General features: G+C 43.2%; 1 protein-coding gene across 1 annotated transcript; it reads left to right on the forward strand.

Annotated features, from left to right (window-relative positions):
• The first annotated feature begins 1,163 nt into the window (after nucleotides 1-1,163).
• MEOX1 (mesenchyme homeobox 1) lies at nucleotides 1,164-7,636 on the forward strand. The gene is made up of 3 exons (XM_062595865.1): nucleotides 1,164-1,572; nucleotides 6,474-6,646; nucleotides 7,514-7,636. The coding sequence occupies exons 1-3, from the start codon at nucleotides 1,164-1,166 to the stop codon at nucleotides 7,634-7,636; spliced, it is 705 nt and encodes a 234-aa protein (XP_062451849.1).
• Nucleotides 7,637-18,922: the final 11,286 nt, after the last annotated feature.

Here is an 18,922-nt window from a genome sequence, read left to right on the forward strand (position 1 = left end):
GACGAAAGCATGGACGACAACCTCAGGAGCAACTGCAGTCTTGTCAGCAGGGCTCTTGCGTGGGGTGCTGGGGCATCCCCAGTTGCCATCCCTGCGGCAACAGGAGCCAGAGCAAATTCCCTAGCTCCAAGGTCTAAGAATATGTTTTCTGTGCAGAAAAAAACTATAAAACATTCAGCAAAAGATGAACACCGTGAATCCTATTGGCATGAAAGCAGAAGATTTCTTTACAGTCAGAGCTGGCATTTTGGAAATTCCCTGGAAAGTAGCATACAGAAAGGAGAGGTGCCACTAGCAGCGAGCTCCAGCTATCAGCAAATTCAGCTGTGTTTCAAAGCTAACAAAAACTGTCACCCAAAACCTTGTGCATGTGCACGAACCAGCTCTCATACTTTTTAAAGGCTTACAATTGGGCCTTAAATTAAATATAATCTGTGAAGTCCTCTCTTGCTTTTATTTCCCACTTTAGTCCTTAGAACTCATTATCTGCTGAACTCTACATCAGGTTTAGGGCTTTTTCCAAATCTGAAACTTGGGAAATTTTGTTAACAGTGCAATAAAAATAACTTCACAGTGTTACAGGGAAACAAAAAGCCTTGTGTGTGTGTGTGTGTGTGTGTGTGCGTGCGCGTGCTGCTCCTTCCCTTCTCAAAAAAATACAGACAATGTTTCTTTAAAAGTCTCCATCTGCAAATCCCATTAGATGTGCATATAAAGTTTCGGGTGATTAATAGGTGCCTGCTTCCCTTTGGTTGGAGGGACCCGGTGCATGCAGGTTAACCCCTCCCTCCCCTTGCTCACATTTCACTGCCCAAACTTGTCATTCTCCCCTCAGTACATCATTTAAAAAGTTTTACCCACGTACAGCACCTCACTAGGAAGAAAGCTTCAGGCCTTGGGAAATGCTCCAGGGCAAGCACAACACGGATCTGCTTATGGTTTTCCAGCTGGGACAACGAAGATGTTTAGCAGAGCTCCTGAAGTAGCATATTTGCAGCAGCCTAAAGCTGTTGCAACAGCCTAAAGCTCACAAAGCAACTGCTTTTTAGGGAGGAATTGGCTTGCTAGTTCCAGTGAAAGCTGGGAATTCTCCTGACAGCTGCCACTGAGGTTTCGAAGCCCGAGCAGCCAGGCAGGCGCAGGGCCAGCGGTGGGGCGAGCTGATGGAGCCCACTGCCTGTGACTGCATGCGATGCCCTCCAGATCCCTCCCCGCGCTGGGGCTGCCGAGCGGACGCAGCCCCAGCTGCGGGGCTCAGTGCCCCGGCACCCTGCTCCTTCCGCTCAAAAGCAGACTTTGCTCCGTACTGCGATTTCGCTGCCTCCTGCCTGGCGGCAGCTCCCCACAGCTGCCCGCGGGAGCAGCAGCACCGCTGCCAGCGGCGCGCCGGCTGGCCCCCGGCCGCCCCCGAGGCCAGGCACTGCCTTGGGCCGGCGCTGCTGGCGGAGCCCCAGGGTGACAGCCGCAACCTGCTGGGTGCCGCCACTGCCGCTCGTGGCGGCTGTGAGCTGCTGGGAAACACTGCAAACAGCACTGAGAAAAAGGCATCCAGAGGGAAAAAGGAAAACTCAGGTAGGTCACAAAAACTCGGGTGTGGACTAGTGCAGGCTATGGCACGGCAGCACCTGGGACATAAGGAGTTAAGAAATAAAGCCTATGAAGAAAACTTTTTATAACTCTTGACTAGGGAAACTGCTACACCACCAAAACTGATTTTTCTTTTTCTCCTTTGATGGCTTCCCAGTTTTGTGCTTGGCTTCTGCAAATCTTGCTAGCTGAGCCAGGCACTTCCCTTGCCAACATCATGCAGACTTGCTGTCACCATGATTGCGGGCACGTGCTTATGGCACTTGGCGTGCACAGAGGTGCCACAAGCGCGGCTCACCCACCATCTTTGAGGCAATGGGCATGAGGAAGGAGCCCTCGCCTTGAGCTGCCAGTGCTGCTTGGGAATAGGACAGTGGGATTTACAGTCAGAAGTAGCAGATGCATCAAGGTCTCCCTTTTAAGATAAATTCTGCTCCACCTCACTAAGTATTAAATGCTTTCACTTCAAAACAGGAGACACTGCAAGCTTGCCCATAAGCACAGGAAACCAATGTAATTTTTCATTGTGTGATTATAACTAGCAAAACATGCTCTTTCTACAGTGTAACATTCAATAATTTCGCAGATATTGAATAGATATAGATAACCTCTTATCTAGCTATGTGAAATATGTATTCAATATGTATTTATCGGTATTTGTATTTATCTGAAGGAAGGTATTGAAAGTAAGCTGTTCATATGTGTTCATTTGCTATTGTGCTAATTTACAAGCTGCAGCATGCTTTTCCCCACAGCACTGTTATGAGCCTGGGACAATTTTCCAGTATTCCTCTTTTACAAGTAGAATACTGAGACATAGAGATAAAATGATTTTCTGAAGTTTTGCAGGTCGGCTATGGAAAAGCCACTAACGTAAATCTCATTTCTCCATCCTGCAGTTTAAACAAGGCACGCGAATCCAAGCTCTCTCTCTCCATCGTGCTTTCCATTCTCATCTCTGCTCTCCTTCAGTGCTAGACAGGCTGCTTGGGGCACCAGGGAAATAGCTAATATTATGGGGCTCTTTGCAAATGTAAAGACATTTTTCTTTTTTTTTTTTCTTTTTTTTTAAGGGAACAATGCTTCTATTAAAATATTTAGCAGTCACAGGGTAAATAGCAGATCTCCATGCACTCAGACCATGGAGATATTCTTAAAGAGACAGGGGTGATTTCAAAGCACATCTTACGGAGAAGACAAATGCTCCTTCTGCTCTTTATTGCCAGCAGCCTTGACATTTTCTTTTCCCATGTGCTCTGCCCATATTCTTACCTTTTCGGGGAGCCATAAGCAAAGACATCACTGCCATGCAAAGGGCTTCCCACCCACCAGTAGCAGCTACTGGCCATGCAAGCTGCTCCTCGAGGGAAGGTAAAATAACAGAAACACCCCAAAGGTGATGCTGCTGCTTCTCACTTCACCTCCTACTTGGTGCATCACGCAGCTGGCAGAATTATTTTCTATCTTGTCTGCAGCCTTTTCCTGCTCTTTCCCGACAAAATAAAGTGAAGAGAGGAATGCCAATCAATGGCTTTATTGCTGCTTCCTGCAGTTTCACCACAGCTTTGATGATGCATCTGGACATGCACCAATTGCATGTCAGAAGGGGACATGTCTGCAGAGTTTTCCCTTGCTGGGCACCCAGAGCCCTCTCTTCAGAAATTAGTAGGCTACTAAAAAAAATCTGAAATCACCTGAAGACAAACACTATAAAATAAAATCATTTTTCTTGGTTAGCGCATTACCAGCTAGCATCTTACTGAGCTGCAGTATAGCTATAGTATGACAGTGATTGTTTTTTTAGTGTGAAAATTCACAGTTCTCACCAAGACCTGATTATTACAAAATAGGCAGTGAAGATCTTAGATTATGCCTTTTGCAGAGTATTCTGAGAAAAGTCCAAAATAAGCATATTTCTCAGATAAATAAGCAGAATGATGTAAAAATAGAAAACCCCTTTCCAATCTTAACATTTTTTGATATATTCAAAACATTTATAAAACTTCTTTGCTATGGTGGTAACATCTCCTATCAGCAGCCGTGTACAGCCATGCGGGCACCCTTCCCCTCCTCTATAGGCTTCAGTCCTTTAGGAGCTGAATTCAGTCCCGGCTTCACAGGCTCATGATGACTTGAATTGAGAAGGGAGCTGAGTGTTGGATTTCACAGCAGCTTCTGCAGCCTTTCCACAAATCACAGACATTAACATTTTCAAAGTGTTTTCTTATTCAGGGCTACAGGGATGCAATTCTGTACAACTTAGCAAATCAGTTAAAGCAATACCTCTGTAATTATAGTATAGAGGCTAATGGACTTTAAAATGACTTAAGAGTTTAATACTTTAACATATGATAAAGTAAAAAGTTAGGAACACACAGCAACCTGTAAGGAAACTCCAAAGCACTAAATTAATCTCTAAAGTCAAACAACAAATGATAAAAACTTCGGGGAGATTGATGGGAGCCCTGTAGATTGTGTGAATGCTGGAGCTTTCTCACCACATAATGAGCTGACGAATAAGGTAGAAGGAAATAGGTTGCATTAAAGTACAGAGCATATTGGGACAAATGTGATTATTGGATTTATTTATGGAAAAGCTACAAAACATTTATTAATCAGAAATCACAGTAGATGCTACTGCAGTCAGTGAATCTGAAGGGATAAAATAGTGATTCAACCTGCTTTATTTCTCTAGGAATGAAACAATACAGAATTTAAGGAGTTTGTAGTAAAAATGAGAATGTGGTAATAGGGTGTAATGATTCCCTTAACAAGAGCTTATAGTCAAATAATGCCCTTGACTGAAGAATTCTGCAATAATTTATGAGAAAATTGACGGAGATAAGCTGAATTCTTGCCTGCCATTCTCCTTCAGCCATGCCACTAACTGCAAAGAGCACTTTTTAGGCTTGCGATCCCCCTTTGCAGTCATAGTGAAGAAACAGGCAAGAGTAGAGAGCAGCAGGCCTCAGTAGATAATCTGTGAAGAACCAAAAAACTGATTGCAGACTGAGCCATGTCCATTTTGAGTGGTCTGAATGCGTTGAATGTGTGTTGAATGACACAGCCCTCTGCATGCAGCGCCTGTTGTGCTTGTCCCATGAGCTGCATGTTAAATTGACCTCTGGGGACTTCATCACCAGCTGCCAAATGAAACAGCTACTTAAGAAATCACTTTACTTCGTCACCACTCCTGCTAGCTTAGCGTTCAGAGTCTTATGTTCCACAACAGCAAATTCTATCAGTGTCTTGCTACAAGCTGCAAGCAGCAAGGACGATCTGTTGCCTTGAGATGGATGGCCATGCAGTTGCAGCATGCAGTCCTCTGCTCCCTGCACTCATTAGCCCTGATGGCACCTGTGTGCTGTTCCACTGCTGCTTATGGAGGGAAAGAGCAGGCCCATTATGAAGCCCATATTCCCACCTGACTGAGCTTTTATACCTTTCCTACTTTGGCAACCAACGGGACATCTAGAAGGTGCTGCTGCATTTTTTTTGCTCATTGCTGCTTCTTCGTATATTATTTCTATGTAGAAATGTTATGTTAGGACACAGGAAATTTCACTGCATGGTGATTATATATGAGAATTAAATAATTAATATCCAACATAACAAAAATCCTACCAGATCCTTCAGTTCAGTGAACCTAGTCAACCACAGGAGTGAAAGAAGAAACAGAAAGAGTCAAGGAGCTTCTAAACTGCTTCACTGAAAGACTGGCACAGTTTTGGCTTCCCCTGCTGAAGCAAGGGAAAGTTCCTGTGTGTTTCTTGAAGAGTCTTCACAAGCAGCAGGAGAAAGGGAAGGGAAGGGAAGGGAAGGGAAGGGAAGGGAAGGGAAGGGAAGGGAAGGGAAGGGAAGGGAAGGGAAGGGGAAGGGGAAGGGGAAGGGGAGGAAAGGGAGAGGGAGAGGGAGAGGGAAGGGGATAGGGAAGGGGAAGGGGAAAGGGAAGGGGAAAGGGAAAGGGGAAGGGAAAGGGGAAGAGAAGGGGAGGAGAAGGGGAAAGGGAAGAGGAAAGGGAAGGGGAAGGGAAAGGGAAAGGGGAAGAGGAGAGGGAAGGTGAAAGGGAAGGGGAGAGGAAAGGTGAAAGGGAAGGGGAAGGGAAGAGGGAAGGGAAAAAGATTGCCACAGTCTCAGGAAAGAGAGTTTCTTGGCGTAGTTGATATAGCATCCCTCCAACTATGGCTTGAAATTTGGCTCAAGAAATGTACCTTTCTCAGCTACATTGCAGCTAAGTGCACAGATAGCAAAAAAGTGTTTCAAGGCAGCATAGTGACCAGGATTGTACTGAGCCAGTCGCACACATGGCTCCCTGGCCCTCTTACAGGTTTCCTTCAGTGAGAATACAAAGAAGCTGAAATTCGAGAGGACGCAGGGCTGAGGCAGGGACACTGGTTCTCTGCTGCTGGTCATTTCTCCATGTTCTGACCTCACTATATTCCCCTAACATACACCAGCCCATGGTGCTTCCTCAGCAACTTTGCCCCCCCCCCCCCTGCACTGGATAAAGTCACCATACACTCATCACACATCATGCACAAACTTAAGTGCTTGCTTTGCTTTGCTGCCAGTTGCTGGGTAGTGACTGTGATGTAGCAGCCAGCATCAGGGAGAGCAATAATACATATATATGAAGTGAAAGTAGAGATTAGGGGGGGGGGGGAGATTACTACTGAAAATACCATTTGGATGCAATGATCGCAAGGGATGTGGAAGCTTCCTTCCCAAAGCTGCTCGGTCCTGGCCTTGCAGACCTAGATCTGTGCTTCTGCAGTTTTGGCAATGCGCACTTTCCTTTCCTTTAGCTGTCCTAGCTACCTCTACAACGTGTGTATCCCCCTAGATCAGTGTAACTGCAAATTATACAACGTGTGCTTGCCTCTTAGAAAATCAGAACTTGAGCAACAAGGCAGAACCAAGCAGCAAATCACGGAAGGAAAGGACAGCTTTCACCAAGGAGCAGCTACAGGAGCTGGAAGCTGAATTTGCCCACCATAATTACTTGACAAGGCTCAGGAGATACGAGATAGCTGTGAACCTGGATCTCACAGAGAGACAAGTAATTTCTGCACCCCTACCTCCTCAGCTTCTCTTCCCTTTCCCACAATTTCTTCCTAATGAAGCAGACATGTTACTCAAGGGTGGACTTTTGTAATGGCACAAAGGTATTTTAATACAAAACCTCCAAATTCTTTTAAAGCATATTCATTGAAATTAGTTAATAAATGTAATTCTGTTAATCTAAACTACAGAAGACACATTTAGAAATGACTGATATCTACTGAGCTGTTGTTTGTCACCGCTCTTTGGTGCATCCTGATGTGCCATGACTTGCAGGTGGAATATGGATATTGTGTTACCAAGATGTTGTTTGAATATTATATGATTAATAACTTGCATCTTTCCTGGGTCATGTAATATTTTGACAGGATAAGGAAAGACAAAAATATAGAGTTTTATGGAGACAGATATTTCTGTTCTCCCATTGTGATAGATAGGGTTTCCTTATCAAAACTTAACGAACAGCAGAGGAACTGCTCAATTAAATGAAGCCAGTTACAACTCCTGAAACGTTAGATTGATCATCCTGGCTGTTAAAAGGCGTTTAGGGGCACTGTGCCCATTAAATGGACATGAGGAGCTGACACAGAGATGGACCCTGAGCAAAGCACTTGTACTGCCTTTGCTGGTTTCTAGGAGAAACATCTGTCTACAACAGATTACAGAGAATGGTTCCTGCTCTTTTTAGCGAGATGGCTCAGTTAACCTTCTGAGGCCTCTTCCACCTTTTTCTTCTAGAATTCCACAAGATATCCTTTTATCAATATGCACATAGATATATGAGGTACAGTTCAAACTGTAAATAACAGTTTGTAAATAAGGCTGTAAATAAGGCTGTAAATAACATTTCCTTTCTATCACCCAGGTCAAAGTATGGTTTCAAAACAGAAGAATGAAGTGGAAGCGGGTTAAAGGCGGGCAGCCAGTGTCCCCCCAGGACCATGACACAGAAGATGTGGACTTTGCTGCCTCACCTAGCTCTGAATAGACCTTGTGGCAGTGAGGAAGGGTATGGAGAAGGACTGCTCACGGAGCAGATGTGCGCGGCTCCGGATCAGTGCCGTCACCGCGAGATGAGCTGCCTGTGAAACCTGTAGCCCTGAGCCTTTGAAAGGGGGACAATGCTTTAAGTGCCTCTGCACTTAAAGAACACAGGAAAAAAAAGCCAAGGAAGGACATGACTTTGATTTTTGTCTGAATGAATTTAACTTTCTGGAATTGTCTTACTACCACAGGTGTGACTTCAGAATATTAACTAAAAACACTGAATACAAAGCAATAATAATGTTGTCTAGGCTCTCAAAAGCTCAGAAAATACAGGTCATCAGGCAGAAGGAAAAGGTTCAATGAGTGATAATACAATGCCGTATTCACATCCAATCCTTCCCTGGTCACTTCTATTTGCTCTGCATTTGGAGCTGGCAAGGCATATTTTCCTTGTGCCTTCCTCCAAGACAGCAATAAATGCTTTGATAGTCACTGATTTTTCATGCAATATGTATGGAAAACATACATGGCTAGGCAATAAGATAAAAAACAAAAATTTAAGGGCAAAATTATAGGCGCAGAATGCTGCTTGCCCACTGGAGAAGAGGTGGCTTTCCCCTTAGGAATACAGAGGGCAGGTGCCCTGCTGATAGCAACAATTTGCAGCAGGAGATTTCTTCCATGCTTACAGCAAATCCTGAAATCACATTGCTAAATCTCAAATTCAGATATTTTTTCAAAACAATCATTACCAAATATCACATCAGATACAACAAATATTAAGCCTTCTGAACACAGTAGCTGTCACTGTTTTATTTTAGACATTTTTGTTCATTTAACTTAAAGAAAACTTCTCTTTCATGCCTTTCTTTTGTATTTCTGGAAATTCTCTGAACAACCAGTATTTTCTTTGTGAGTTTAGGATTGTTAGGAGAAGCAGAAAATGATATGAGGAGTGACTTAGCTGAGTTCACATGCCCTCAAATTCTTGGGATTTTTTTCTGTGTCTTGGAGATAAGATTTTCTACATAACAAGCATGCACATGTGTTTATTTTAATTATGCACAAATACATCTGTCAGTCAAGATATTGTCTAAATTTACACTTATTACTCATAGACCTCAAAATCAATATCTGAATTTATCAAATTTATGGTTATGTGACAAACTTAGCCTTTTTTGCCTGTTTGCAAAAGTTTCATTGTTATATTATTTTTTGTGATTTTTTTTTAGTGTTTGCAACTGTTCAGCTAGTTCATACAAATGCAAAGTATCTTTTCTCTTCAAAACATGTAGCCATATTGTGGCTTTTTTGTTGTTCCATTTTGATTTTTATTGGTGCTTGATCACCTCTGCCTTTGAGAGCCTTTGAGGACATCAGAAAGCTTTACCAGCAATCTTTAAAGCCACTAAAGCTGAGATAGCCAACTGCCCCTATTTCAAGTGTAAATAATATGTAAAAAAAAGCTTTCCAATACAAGATCATAAATTGTCCTGGCACCACCAAATATCTTAACTTCCACTTGAAAATGGTCCCCTTTCAATCCAAACTTGTACTATATCAAGTTTTTTACACAGTTTTTACAAAGTTTTAGGAAAGCATAGTGTCTATTCCTATTTCTTCTGTCCTTTTGTTTAATGTATTATAATATAATTTTGCCCTTTTAAAACAGAATGTCACACTAACATATTACATAATGAGTTTTGAGAATACTGAAACTCATGTTTAAATACTTGAAAGGTAAGCAGTACGTGCAACTGTGGCATGCTGTCGTACTATCTTCATTTCGTCTTACTGTGATGCATTGTTATTTGGCATTAACTTGGAGAAACCCAAAGTACTCTCCAGATATGGCGGATATAAAGTTACATATCTGGATGATATGTTCATAAAGTTATCTGTGGTCATACTATTACGATGACTATTATCATGACTATTATGATGGTCATACCATCAGAATAGCTAATATGAACATTTGCTTTAACAGAGGTGCTGGATTCTTTTCAAAGAGCTAAGAATTACTGCGTCTACTATGAAAAATTGTCCATTCCACTTCACCTTTTAAAATTTCCAAACTATTTGTCAGATGAAAATTGAACATTTTAGAGTATACATTAATGCAAAAATGATTTTAAAATAAAGAAACTTGAGAAGTGAAAAGTTATACAATGTATTTTCTGTGCTGTGACCACAGCAGGGATTCAAAGAGCAGTAAATCCTGTGAGTTTCAGAGGTGGCATCAGCCCGCCACCTCCTCCACGCTGTGCTTAGGCAGTGTGCAAGCTGCAGAGTCTATTTTGTGATGAGATCTGTTGGGCTCTTGGCTACCATAATAACCAAAATGAATCTAGATCAACTCCTCACCCAGACAGAAGCTTAATAAGTATTCCCTTTAGGAGGCTGATTGGATCCTAGTTCACTTAAAAGTGAGTCAAAGGGATCTTAGTTCGCATCTATAATTACAGCTCCTAAACTGTTCCTGCTGTGACTCTTGGCAAATAGGGTACAAGTCCTGCATGAGATCATTTCACACTGGAGTTTCCATGTGAAACTGTCAGCTTATTCTGAGATTTTAGTGTTTCATAATGGAACATTTTATCATCGAAGCATTTGACCCCCTGAACCTTTGTTGACAAGACTCTTTCAGGCAAAGTTGTTCGTCCGGGAGCAAAATCTCAGACTTGTAATGTTAATGTAAAGGGGAAACACTCCACGTTTGCAAATTCTGTTACTGGCACTACATTGCAAGGGCAATGCTTAAAGTCAGTCAATTTTTGCCCAGATTGCACCCGGGAGAAAGCCTCTAGCTATTGCTGGAGGTTTAGATAGTACTTATTCAGAAAAAATGTCCCTGGGAATTTGACTCCCTGAATGAATTTCAAAACTTTCCAAAGAAACAACAAAATATAAAAGCTGTTGATGCCAAATCTCCTGAATATGTTTCTTCTTATTTTGACAATTTTTTTATTTCAAGATGTTTTCAGCCATATTACAGTTACCTCATGGAGATAGTTGTCTCATGGATGCGATATAACATCCAGTCATGTGCTTTAAAGAAAATTTACAGCAATAATCACTAGCATTAATAAAATAGATTAAAAAAACAGTCATAATTAACTGTCAGCATAGCTGAACTTCTCTATGCACAGCTATGAGATTGACATATTATTAAATTACAGTTGCTTTGTAGACATTGTTCAGGCTGGCCTCATCTGTTAACTGCAATTTTTTTCAGCATCTGAACAATAAAGGTTATCTTCAGGCATCTGTGGCAAACATATTCAGAATATCTACTTCAAAAGAAAAGATTATAAATCAGTTTCTTAGAAACACAGGTATACCGAAGATTGTGGATAAACAGCTCAGAAAAAAAAATAATTCCTCAGGGTGTAGTAACATTCTGCTCTGTTCCTTCTGCATGTAGTTCTTCCCAGGTTGTTACTCTTAATTATCAAATAATATGCAGGAAAAGGATTTGTAGAGAGAGAATCCTACTGCATCCTCGATCCAGAAACAGAAAGCTGGACTGCTGTGCAGGGAAACACATATGCCGAAGCACTGCTGTGCCTGGCCACAGAGCATTCATCTCACGCAGGACCAGGCAGCTGCAAGGCACAGCAGGAACCGTAACTGGGGACGAAACACTTTGCCCCGCTCTAGCTCTCCTGGGCAGGGACTCTAAAGAGAAACCTGCCTATCTTGCAGGGTAAACCAACCTGCATTATTTACAGTCTTAGTACTAGATAAAGCAGAAATTCAGCAACAATGAAAGATAGATATTTTTCAGAATAGGAGACAGGCTAGATGACCTTTGGGAATATATTTTTCTGGTTTGATAGTAGCAAATGAACAGTAATAAAATGTTTTGCCTAAGGGCTTACCATTAGGAAATCTCTTCCCATCCCAGAGAGCAATCTGGCTCCCATGTAGACATTGTCAGCAGCCATCACCAATAAGGGCTTGTAGAAGTACGAATGGTGTCACCAGAGCTGCGAGGAAGTGTTAAGATTCCTATTTTGGAAATGTATTTTTATTCCTTTCTGAAGGAAAGAGTGCTCTGCAGAAGATGTGATGCCATTTCATGTCAGTTGGCCCTTGCCTAGCCTTGCTCGTGCTCAGAAGAGTGTCACCTCATGGTGAGAGCTTTGGTGTTTACTGTAGACAGCAAAAATCTCTCTCTACCCAAGAGAAACCATTTTATGCCATTGCAGGGTTTGAGCACAGTGCATCTTACACTAGCAGGAGCAAAGTATCAACCCAGGGCTGTCACAGAAATGCTTCCTCCCTTCTTTGCTTAGCAGAAGTGCTGTGTTAGGTTATTTTCATTCACTCTTGTTTGTTTTTCTAAATGTTGCTAGTTGTGGCCAGGAAATCACAAACATCTCATGCCTTTCTGAAGGAGACTCCAGCAGCCTCACCGTGGCTCACTGGGTCCACAAGTCCCCAGTGGAGGCCTGACAGGAACCCCCATGCCTTGGGCAGGCTGCACCGCACCTCCCTGCTGCCTCCAGATCAGGCTTCTCCAGAGACACCCAAAACTGCTGCACGACCTGTGTGAGTGCCATGAGTCCTGCTGGGGAGCTCCCTACACTTCATCATGGCCATGTTAAGCCTGCAAGGAGAGGGGGAACACTGCAGCCAGATGTAAACTTGAATGCACTAAATGAGCAACTTGTTCTAAATCACAAGCCATGGGTAGTGAAAGGCCCTAACAGAGCAAACAGTGGCATCAGCCTTCATAAATTATTCTTATGCCTAGAGAAGCTGCTTGCAGCCCCAAGAATTTCAGATTTATTTTCCACATGCCACAGTCCCTGCTGCTGCAAACCTTAGTCTCCCCAAGAAGCAGCCATTCTCTGTCAGCATTATAATCTGGTGAAAAGGCTAAGGAATGGTATATTTGCTCACAACTGCACTTTTCACTGCGGCTGGTAATAAAAAGTGTCCAATAAAAACATGACACTTCCTTTTCCATAAGGTATTATTTAAGTGGATATGACTGTATTTCATCAGGGAGACAGCAGAGTGAAAAATTGGAAGCAACAGCTCTGCTCTCCTTTAAACACTTTTTAAAGCTATGACATACCTCTATTAATGTTTTCTTAAACCACCTGCTCATACTTTTCCCTGACAATGTAAGGGCAAAGCTTGTGGAGAGCATACTTGTGCATCACAGTGGTGAAACTATTTGAGTCAGTTGGCTGTGGCTGAGGCAAAAGCTGTGATGTATTCTGTATATCCTCCGAGACACTTATTGAAAGGGCTGGGAAAGCAAGGTGCTAAGAGAGCACAAGCTAGACAAAATATCCAGAGGCTGCCTGCCCATAGGATTCACTCCAACAGAACGACTGCTCTTTGTCCAAGTAAACTTGTGACCCTTCAGGGGCAGGTAACTTCGCTTTCCCCTGTGTGCCATAGGTCTGGCTGAGTTACAGCCACATGATGTGACATTCATTACCTGCCTTTCCTGAGCATCCTTTCCTGTGGCAGTTTTTTCCTGTGTAACAGATGCCAAAATTGCAGGTGGTGGATAATGTCTCTCTTTATCAGGCTATCTGGTCCTGGCATTCATGAGTGTTCAAAAAAAAGCCCTCCAAAACCAAAAGCCTCTGGAAACTGAACAACATTTTTGCAGTGCAACCTCAAAGCTGCACAACTTGGCGGGGGGGGGGGGGATTGCTGTAAGCTATGAACTGGTGACGGCAACACTTCTGGCAGCACTTTTGAGAAGATATCCCTTGTCTGAAGTAATCATGATTTAAGTTTTGCTTCCTTCCCCACACAGAAGACTTTGATTTGCTCTATGCTATCCACAGGTTTCCATTAGCCAGGGTAGTTCAGGGATGCTGATGAGCTGCACAGTGTAATTTTTCAATGAAACAGTAAGCCTCAACAGTCTGAGATTAAACACTAGTTGCTGTTTGTGTTTTTCAGTGCTTCTATTGTGCCGTTCAGTAGGTCAGAGATGATCTGGAGTCATGTTGTACTGGTATTTGTAGTGCACCTACAAATCTCCTGGGGCCACATTTTGGCATTAGAGCCTCCAAGTATCTCCTGCTCTAATGCCATTATCAATAACAAAGTCCCAGACAGTTTGGTGCCTGCATTCTGGGTCTTGTTTAAGGATTCAAAAACAGAGACTATTTTGCTTGAAAATTATACAAACAGAGCAGAGCTACGTGGGGTGGGAGTTTAATTTTCAGATGTGATGTGTCAGCTCCAGCTGTGAGACTTATCATGTTAATTAATTGCAACTTGGAGATAAATATGTTTTAGTCTGTATGAAGCTATGAGTAGGAGGTGAAAGGATATAAATTCACATGCAAATTTAGTTTGTACAAAACTAAATGGTGAAGAGAGGACACTGCATTCAGATCAACTTAACGTAGGAGACACCAGCCTTTTCAAAGATGAATGGATGAATGCGGCATTATTTGTTTGGGATTAATCAGTGGAAGGGCAAATAAGGCTACCATAGTTCTACTATTAAGGTAGTGAGTGCATCTACTAGGCCTCTACCCCAGTATATCTCCATAACAGCAGTGACTCTTGTTGAAAAGCTTAACTGTTTTCAGAGTTAACCAGTGATATCAAACAATGCATGTGCAACCATCATTTCTGCAGATTGATAGGAAAATATATGTTGATGTAGCTCCTTATAGCAGACAAATCTAAAGAAGGTGATAGAACTATTATGGATGGACAGAAGAGAATAAGCATTTCCTTTCTGAAGCTTTTATATTACACTGTGGTCATAAAAAACACCTCTCATCAGGATGAAGACAGCAGGACAGCACAGACCTCAGCTAGCAAATCTCAGAGATTTCTGAGCTGCTCCCAGGAATTTATAATGACGCTCATTCACCAGAAGCAGGTCTTGAACAAGAAGCTAAGAGAAGATTTGCCAAGGGAGATCAAAAAACAAAAACAAAAACAAGAACAAAAACTAAAAGAGTATCCAGAAAAGGCTCAAGATTAGTCTTTTGGGTACATCTCTCAAATTTCTTCTAAGGTTTCACTTGATGGCTTGCTCTCTAGTTTGACCTGTTAAGGGTCTAACAAATCCTGAAGCGATTTATCTTGCAGAGGAAATGAGAGAAATAATACTGTCTGCTCTGAGCCAGCTGTCCACATTTGGGCAACAGACGTGAAATTTAGAAGGGTCACTCTCTTTTGACATTATAAACAAAGATAAGCAGTCTGGGTAAGCATTGCTGGGTACACAACCTGTATAATCAACCTAAATGATTCCCCGAAATATGGGTACTGAAAATGGGCAAACGGAGCTCACATCTGCCTCTTCCGATGCAATACTTCAACATATTCCACAAAGCAGAGACAATGAAGGCAAAGCTATGATAGAAACCTGGGAAGAAAACTGCATGCTTCTCTTCCTATAGTTAATAATCTGGAGAAGTGACTAGGCAATAAAATTAAAATGCAAAGTAAAAAAAAAAAAAAAAAAAAAAAAAGTAAAAAGCAAAAACAAGGTTTTCTATACTTAGGTACACACATCTAGAGAGAGAGCACAAAGGAGACATTTGGTAAGGGATGACTCCTGGAGTTAAGGTGAAATCATTGTCACAGAAAATCAAAATCCAATTCCACATTTCATAAAGAAGAAAAACTCCCATTAAAATCACTTTTAATTCTTTTGATAAAAACAAGTAAGTTGACATTTCAGCTTTTTTTCTGCCCTTTTGTTCTCCTCATCACTGTGCTGAGGTGGGATCATCTAGAGATGCACTAGCGCAATGTTCACTTAGTTCTTGCAGCATGAAGTGCTCCAGATCAAGTCTGGCAAGGAAATCTTATTTTACTGAGTAATGGGGCAGAGAGGAGTCCACCCAAGATATGGCTGTCATCTGTCAAACTTTATTTCAGTGTACATCTCAGCCAAGATATAGTCTAATTCTTTAACTGTTGATAGTTACCGCTTCCACTGTTGCATATCTGGCCTCAGCATATCCTTTCTCATCTGACCAGGTGGTGTGGTGACTGAGTCTCCTTTCTAGACACCTGGCAACCCAGCTTAGAGGAACAGGTGTCTTACACTACTAAACCAGTGATGCAAATGCAGCAATGCTCTCACTCTGCTGAGAACTGTCTGTGCAGCCAACCTGTGCAAGTGTGGACAGAGAGGGAGAGGCTTTGGTGTGTGGAATGACTGAGTACAGACACGTGTATCACTGGTGGAGGCACATAGGAGAGTTCGCTTGCAATTTGCTGGCTGGTGTTTCCTTCTCACAAGTCATGAGAGCAATCCTGCTGTTCCATGCTGAACTGTTTCATCCTGCCTCCCAAGGCCAAGAGTGGTCAGATCTTGAACTCAGTTTCTCCTGTGGATTTTATATTTGTGGCTTTGATCATGAATATTTAAGTCCAGGGAAGTCACATCAAAACATTAATCCATGATGAGACACTGCTCTGCTGTAGAAACAATAGTTTCTCCTGGTGTAATTAAAAACAAAAAAAAGTGCCTGCCATTATTCCAATCTTTTCACTGGATATCCCTTATCACATGACTAGCAAAGCCTAATGTTTGGTTAAGGAGTGCAAAGGTTAACACACACCAGATGGCAGAGAACCATATTTTTGCAGGGACTGAAGAACCGTTTGGCCGAAAATACCTCAGACTGGAAATCTAGGCAGAAGCAGCAGGGGTTTCTCGGCATTCTACATGGAAAAGCAAAAGATTTGTATACAACCTATGTCTTGCTGCCTCCTCAAGGCTGCAAGAGCTCCTGTGTCTCACGCAGCATCACTACATTTTACATCACACATTGTCTGTGGGCGACTTCGGTATTTGCACTTAGGGGACGCACACTACAGAGAACAGTGGCAGCAAAGCCCCTCAGCTGGACCCTGGCAGTGCACTAGCTGCTGAACTCATGTGCAGTCATTGCAGCATCACCAAAAGAGCAGTGGCAATGACGTGTTCACGTCCAGCAGTGACAGGATTTTTATGGCAAGAGCTGCTGTTGCATGAAGGTAGTGGTCCTTGCCAAGCTCCCTGACAGTCTTCCGCCCTGCTGTGAGCTTGCCAGCTCCCTCTAGGTCCCCCCTCCATGTCCCTACATGGGCAAACACAGTGCCATGAATGTTCCCCCTGATCTGTCAGCTCGTGGTCTGGAAAGCAGGACCATTTTAGGAACCACTTTCTAGCCAGATGTTTGACTAGGACATATTCTGCATGAGGAGAGATTACAGATCCCGGTGTTTCCCACACAGAGCCAGGTGCACACAGCACATCCAGCAGACAGAGCCCAGCTTCTCCAGTGCATGGAGTGCCCACAGGGCTCATTGGCTGCCCCACCCTCTCCCCGCCCTGGCAGCAGTCCTATTAGGTTTCATCAGCCACTATCTCATATTTGGGGAAATGCTCCTCCCCTAGGGAAATTGTGTGGCCCCTCCAAGAAATATTATATGTCTTGTTAGTGACGGTGCTCTGAGTCCTGGATCCCTGCAGCATGGCTAAGCCCGCAGACAGGAAACTCACCTCCTTGCAGTGACTGGAGCAAAGGGCTCCTGTCCAACTGCCGCTCATCTGGTGCTGGCTGTAAAATGATCACATCAGGCTATCACCTTTCACACTGCATTTGTGAGTTATGATGGAGCAGCATCCATCGCTGTCCCGGGGATGGGCAGGTGCTGCAGAGCCCCACAGCCTCCTTTCTCCACCCTCCCCTTGCACAGGGCCACCTTGTTTTAATTTGCACATGGAGGAAGAGCTTGCAACCGGGACCAGGATTTTCAAGCACCATTTCCTCCCTCTGCACTTCAAAAAAGTGTTTTTTTTTTTTTTCCCCCACTTTTATGCAGCGGTAAGCAGTTAGTTGTCTGGAAGGTCCTTGGGGATGGAATTGCAAAGAGATAATGGAAGTGAGTAATGGAGAGGATGGTGACTTCATGCCATGAAGATCTGAATCATTTTTCTCTTTCTTTCCTTTTTAAAGGGGAAAACATTTTTCAAGCCTCCCTCGATCCTACTGTGAGTTCCTAGCTGTGAAGCGAGAAACAGATGACATCTACACTGACACGCAGGATTTTGCACTGCTTTTACTTTTTAATTTAGTGAGCGACTCTGACGCCCCACACCAACACCCTCTGCTCACCTGTTGCTCTCAATCCTCACGTAAAGAACTTCCTACACTTGGGCCTGTGGAGTGCTGGCCCAGCAATGCTATAGCAGAGCTGGTTGATAGGAGAAAAAGACTGAGAGAAAAAGCATTGTTTCCTGCTTTCAATTCTCGCTGCACAAACATTCCTGCAGATTTCTGCTTTGGTTTAGTTTCCTTTCATTCGATATTTCTCTCTTCAGAGATGATCCAAGGAGAGATGTAAATGAGGAGAATCTGCACACAGATCCTAGATCAGCAGAAGAAAATCCATCAGATCTTCTTTGTTTCCTCCACTTCCTTAGCTGCAGGGAGGAGCAGAACGGGTCTCTGGTCTGAATGTTAGGCTCCAGGGAGGGCAGGAGGTTCTGGGAGCAGCCAAATATGATGGAACCCCGTAAGTCCCTCACAAAACTGTCTAGGAATCTTTCTTCCAGGGAAAAGCAACATCTCTGTATGATAATTAGTAACAACTGTTTACGTTTGAAGCTAATTGAAGCTAGTCTCAGAATTACATGCCTTGCTTAGGCTATTTAAATGTCCTCATGGTTTCTGCCCTCGTTCATGAGAGGGGGAGTGCAGAAATGAACCCAAATGCAAGTATCAGAGGAATCCACTGCTACTCTTGCTCTCAGGTGGGAAGGCTTCTACACCACCCTCTGCAAGATGGTGCTGAGGCTAGCAGGTCTCACAGCTCCTCTGACCATAGCAAGCGGCAGCTGCAGGTGGCACCTCAAGCCCTCAGAGCCCCACACAGTGTCCTGGCTCCTTGCTGGACCTGCTCAGCTGTGCGGGTCCCCAGCACACAGGTGGGCAGCTGATGGACGGCTACAGCTTTGCTCTGAACAACAGGATGATGCCCAGCACAGACTAGTCACCCCTGAGAAAGGAGGATCAGTTTAGAAGGATCCCTTCGCTCAGAGTAGTAAGGAGAAAGAGGGAATATTTAACTAAATTCTGGCACTATCTGGAAATAAGAAAAGCTTTCAAAATCTACCTGAACACTTACAGAATATACAGGCAGGTACAAGCGTAGCTCCATCCCTATCCTTTTGCAATAGCACTAGTTCAGCTCTTCCTTTCTGTTTTTTTTTTTCTGATTTTCTTTTTTGTTTTGTTCTTATTTACATTGCACATCAGATTTTAAATGTGGTGTGATGCAAGCAGCG

Source organism: Rhea pennata, chromosome 26 (assembly GCF_028389875.1).
Source record: "Rhea pennata isolate bPtePen1 chromosome 26, bPtePen1.pri, whole genome shotgun sequence".
Lineage (NCBI taxonomy): Eukaryota > Metazoa > Chordata > Aves > Rheiformes > Rheidae > Rhea > Rhea pennata.